Source organism: Notolepis coatsorum (assembly GCF_963971535.1).
Source record: "Notolepis coatsorum genome assembly, chromosome: 1".
In the NCBI taxonomy this organism is placed as follows: domain Eukaryota; kingdom Metazoa; phylum Chordata; class Actinopteri; order Aulopiformes; family Paralepididae; genus Notolepis; species Notolepis coatsorum.
The window spans coordinates 237523850-237529849 of NC_140165.1; the positions used below are offsets into that span (position 1 = coordinate 237523850).

The 6000-nt window shown below is 41.4% G+C and overlaps 1 protein-coding gene across 1 annotated transcript in view; it reads left to right on the plus strand.

Annotated features, from left to right (window-relative positions):
* The first annotated feature begins 760 nt into the window (after positions 1-760).
* The window catches only part of chp2 (calcineurin-like EF-hand protein 2), a 47730-nt gene continuing 42490 nt past the window's right edge, over positions 761-6000 (plus strand). The window contains exons 1-2 of the mRNA XM_084309337.1: positions 761-998; positions 1877-1949. Coding sequence (XP_084165463.1) covers positions 932-998; positions 1877-1949 — 140 coding nt within the window. The 5' untranslated portion in view covers positions 761-931. The remainder of the gene's footprint in view (positions 999-1876; positions 1950-6000) is intronic.

The following is a 6000-nucleotide window of genomic DNA, read 5'->3' on the forward strand; positions in this document are numbered from 1 at the left end:
AGCTGGATGCATCTCACCGTACCGCTCCTTTCCTAGTTTCCTTTCCTCCCCTTTGATTGTGCAGATCAGGCACTTGTGGCCATTTGTGTGTAATTTGAACAAAATCGCTGTATAATTAGGTTAGAGGTATTTCAAGAAGGAACTCGTTATACAGACAACGATGAACAAGATTAATTCATTTTTATGATGAATTGAAAATGGGGGACCCTGATGTAAACAAAAAAGTTTTTCTCTGGTCTGCATCCCCTTAACAATTGTGTGTATTGAACTGTACTGTATTGTACCCATTTTGCAATCTGTTAATACAAATTTCAATCAATCAATCAATCAATCAAAGAACGATAGGCCTATCGATAATCTCCCAAATTGAATTTGAATAATGCTATTCTTAGGAATTTCGTGCAGATATACCAAGCTATTATTATCTTTCACTATGAAGTGAAAATGCAAAGTTAGTTAATGAGTTGAATTACTTTCTAAGTATTAAAATCTGCAGCTGTCCACTGTTTTTTTTTTTTATGTTGACCTCAAATGCTTTAATTGGAGAGGGTTCTGTTTGCAGAGTGCAAGAGAGGGCATAGTTTAAATGTCTTGCATGGTGCAGTCAGATCGGGTTTAATAGTTCAGTGAGTCAGATACATTGGAGAATTAAGTTATGCAGCGCCCGCCCCTTGTCTGGCGAAACTTAGTCCTGCAGTAAAACAAAAAAACTGCAAGCGCTCTCTAGGATAACACTAGTGCTGACCTCGATCGCCTTTGATGTATCGTCGTTCAAAACTGTGTTTTTGTGAAATATTGTTAAACTGCCCTACTGGACAGTAAAATCTGTGCAATAACCTGCCTCCAATTTTTTTTTTTTTTTTTTATAATTTGTTTGTGACACTGCAGCTTCGTGCACAGAATAGATCTTAAAACTCATGTGTCCAGCAAAATGGGATCAACAGACTCCACCCTGTCAAAAATCCCAAACGTCGAAGAATTAATGCAAGAAACTGGATGTAAGTTTTCTTTAAATACTAATTTTAAACTGGCTTAAACGTAATTTAGTTTGATTGTTAAATAGCAGGGGATAAAAAGCATTTGCGTGTGCGTGAAGTTTGTCATTAACAAGATGAAGGAGCAGATTGACGGCGGATAAACTGTTAATTGATGTAGTTTATTTGTGTCACAGATATTGTCCGGATTATTTTGACCGTTATAATGCATGAATAGCGTGGATGTTGTTGTAATGTACATGACTCGTTGAGTTCCGTTTTAGACAAATCCACTAGTCGGTGAAGCGCTCGAGGCTGATGGATGATGACAGGTGCGCACATAGATATATCTATGGGCGCACATAGAATTGGAATAGATAGAACGGCTGCTTCCTGGCGTAACCATGCACTGACCTATAAGGCCGGCCGGGCGTCATGGTTAGTAGTTAGCTGGTTACACTAAAAGTTCGACAATGTTTGAATTAATACTGTTAACTAATAAGTAGCACCACTAGCCAACTTAATGTTTTTATTGTGATGTAGCGGTTATACAGTAGTATAGAGGCACAATTCAGAAAAGTATTATAACACAATATCACACAGCCTCATGGGACTCAAAAAGCAAAAGTGATTCCCAGGAGGAAGAGTTTGTAAATCAGTGAGTAGGAGCTGGACAGACCAACAGGGGCAGTGTATTGATCAGCGGGGACAGTGTATTGATCCTCTGAATGGGCATGCGGTGCCAATCACCTCTGTATCCAACATGGCAGACATCATGAGCTGTTGGTCAGTCATCTCTCTCTCTCTCTCTCTCTCTCTCTCTCTCTCTCTCTCTCTCTCTCTCTCTCTCTCTCTCTCTCTCTCTCTCTCTCTCTCTCTCTCTCTCTCTCTCTCTCTCTCAGTTTCTTCAGCTCACATTGTCCGGTTGTATGATCGATTTGAATTCCTGGATAAGGAGGGAACAGGACGCCTCAGGTGGGTGAAACAATTACAGTAATATGTTATATTACTTCCACTGGAGATCTCAAACTAAAAGATATCTTAGTCTAGGACCATACGCCTATGCTTACTCTAAAAGGTGACAGAATGGCCCTAGAGGCAGAGTGGTTATAACCTTCAACCAAAAGGTTGATGGTTTCATTACAGGGAAATAATAATAATAAACTTTATTTGTATAGCACCTTTCATACAAGAATTGCAGCTCAAAGTGCTTCTCTGCCAAAGTGCGCTTATGCAAGGCACTGAACCATAACGCTGCTCCAGGGGTGCTGCACTACAGGGGACCCTGACCTCTGACCTCCCTGAAGAAATGCATAGGTGTACGGCTGACCCTGACCTCTCTGAAGAAATGCATAGTGTACGGCTGACCCTGACCTCTCTGAAGAAATGCATAGGTGTAGGGCTGTACACATTTCATTTAATTTCAAACCGTTATTTCAACTCGTAAGAAGACACTGAGGTTACCCTCATTTACAATGACAACACGCTTACAAAACAAGACATAGTTTATCAGCAATTTCATACATATAAGGACAATAAATAAGAATAAACAATGAGAAATCAGCTAAGACAGTTAAAAGACACAGTGGTCAGAGATGATACTTTTAAATGCAGCAAAGGAAGGAAGAACCTTCAGCTCCAGAGTCAGTTGCTGGACCTACAAAAGGCCTTCGACACTGTCAATCACTCCATTCTGATTGACAAGCTAAAAGCAATTGGTTTTGATAGTTTATCAGTGAGCTGGATGCAATCCTACCTGGAGGGGAGAGAACAGATGGTAGAGGTAAACGGTACTCTATCCCCCCCCCTCACAGTGAGCTGTGGTGTTCCACAAGGAAGCATACTAGGACCGCTACTGTTCCTAATTTATGCAAATTACATGTCGTCAGCCTGTGACTGCAACTTGTTCCTGTTTGCGGACGACTCAGCCCTGCTGGTCTCTGACAAGAACAAGTTGCAGGTTGAAAAAGCCCTCAGCTCGGAACTAAGCAAAATCTGCATATGCTCGCTGATAACAAACTATCATTACACATGGGCAAAACAGAGTCCATTCTCTTCGGTTCAAATAACAAACTCAGCAAGACCGACGGCTTCTCAGTTACAGTGGGTGACAATATTGTCACAACGAAAGACGAAATTAACTACCTGGGTTCCATCCTAGAGGCAAATCTTTCCTGTGACAAAATGGCATCCAATGTAATAAAAAAAGTCAACCAACGAACTAGATTCTTGTACCGGATCTCCTCTCTGGTAAACAAGAATACTCTGAAGACTCTGGCAGGAGCACTCATTCAAGGGTACTACGACTATGCTTGCACCTCATGGTACCAAAGCACCTCAAAGGCGCTAAAAACAAGATTACAATACAAACATCACAAAACAAACTGGTCAGACTACTACTTGACCTTACCCCCAGAACCCACCTCACCCCTGCCCACTTTGACAACCTAGGATGGCTTAGAGTAGACGACAGAGTACAGCAACTTGCAATGGGCCTGGTCTACAAGATACACTATACGACTAAGGCCCTGTCCACACGAGCGCTGGATTTAATGTGACCGAAGTTTGAAAAAAATAAACCTCTGTCCACACAGGTGAACAACCGCATATAATCGCGTACCCACGGCCGGCTGGAAAAACCAGCAACCGATACATGTAGTACAATGCCAAAACAGTAGGCGGCGATGTTGTTCAGACATGAAGGCCATTTCAACCAATCAGAAAAGGTTGAACGCTCACTAAACTTCCTGTTTAGAAACACCATCATTTTGCCAACGGAACATATATTTTCAGCAAAGAAAGAAACTGCAATAAAAGTGCAATAAACAAACGGATACATTCACTGTGTGTTCTGCCTCTCATTTGCAGTGGCGTCGCGTGGGTAAAATAACAGGGGAAGCCAAAAAAAATTATTAAAAAAAATTTATTAAATATTTTTATTAATAGTTTTTTTTTTTTTAAGTCAAGTAGTCACCATGTACACTACAGTATGGCTCGGCGGCCAGTCAAACTTTCTTAACAGATTGCAGAATGGGTACAATACAGTACGGCTCAATACACACAATTGTATAAGGGGATGCAGACCAGAGAAAGACGTTTGTCTTGTTTACATCAGGGTCCCCCATTTTCAATTCATACTAGTGACATTTATGACATACAAGACATCATGACATCAAATATACAGTACTGTTACCCCTAGATCCTGACAGAGTATATACATATGATGGGGAGGGGACTGTACATTAGGAGGGGGTGGGTGGGTGGGAGAGAAATATACATACGGCCGGTGTTGTTTTCGAGGAGGGACTCGGGAGTAGGATTCCGCAGAACACCGGGAGAGAATATGACTGTCTATTAGACAAACGTGACAAGACAAACGTATTTCTCTGGTCTGCATCCCCTTAACAATTGTGTGTATTGAGCCGTACTGTATTGTACCCATTCTGCAATCTGTTAAATAAAGTTCTCATTCATTCATTCATTCATTCATTCACGTGTCTGTTGCGCCGCGCGCCCAGCCATCAGAGCGCTCCTACTGTAAAATGCGGAAGCAGTCATTTCAGCCTCAGTTTTACTCGTTTATAAAAATGATTTAAAATGTTTATTAGCAACGCCGAGCTTTCAAACCCCGCCGCATCTGTGTGTGAAACCCTAATGGAACGCTGGGTACCTTTGACATTTATATCCGATATATTTTGGACCCACCGCTAGCTTTTAAGCAGTGCTTGATGGTGCACATTAACCTGGCTACTACGGAGGAATAAATTACTGCGTATTCCAGCCCCTGGCTTGCATTGCAGTCATGAAAGGGTATACAAGCTTGCCTGATAACGTTAGTTAGTCCTTAGTCAGGCTGCTCAGTTCTTACCTGGTCAATAATGTGGTCCTCCTCTTGCCAGATAGATTTGTTAAATCATAATATCCACAGTGGTGTGCTCTGCGCTGGTCCTCAGTACTAATGGGATGTCACGTTAGGTAGTCAGGTGGAAACGTGAACTTCTGACCTGCCCCGCCTCCAGGTGGAACATTATGCTGAACGTCTTCCTCCCAGCTCCGTTTTAAACTTTTAGGGTGTGGCACAGTGGCAGTCAGCTCGAATCTGATTGGCTAGGATCGGATTTGGAGTTTGGACTCACTCTATAATGCTGGAAGCCTGGAGAAAGAGACCTACCCACTGCTTCTCTCCTATACTAGCTGCAGTAGTGAGCACAGTCTGACAGTGTGTTAGAGGGAGTGAGAAGGAGAAGAGGGAGACATTAAAAAAAAAAAAAAAAAAAAAAAAACACAGACGAAAAAGAATGTAAACTATATTAAAAAAAATTATATTTTTTTTTTTTTTTTTTTTTCATATTTCATAATTTGATATGAATTGATATGAATATAGGGAGGCATGGCTTCGGTTGGCTTCCACAAGGATTCGCCACTGCTCATTTGTTGATGAAACAAAACCAAGAGCAACACAATTTACCACCAAGAGCGGATAGTTTAGTCTCACAAAAGACCACTGGTGTTGTTAGCTACATGCTAATGTGAATGGCTATATCTATGTATAGTATATAGCTTAAATGCTAACGTAATGTGGTAACGTTACCGCTATGAATGGATGCAAACGTTATTTAACACATTGCAGAATGGGTACAATACAATACGGCTCAATACAAACAATTGTTAAGGGGATGCAGTCTGGACTGGGTTCCTTATAACAATAACTTGACAACACATGAGTTTAGTTTAGCTGCAGCTACATGTTTACTCTGAGCATCAGGTCAGGAATGCGACAACAGACATCAGTCGATCACAACACTCTTCAACACAGACGATACGTTTCGAACAAAAGTTTGTTACAATCATTTTCATATAACGCTACATGGGACAGCTCTGCTGTAAACACTGGTGTAACTGGCTCTGCTCTAATCTCTACCCCGCGCTCGGTTGCTAACTTGCTATTGTTTGACAGTCTGCCGTGAACATGGGAAATAATTGCGACAGCTCTGCTGTAAACATGGAAAATAATTGCGTCAGCCAT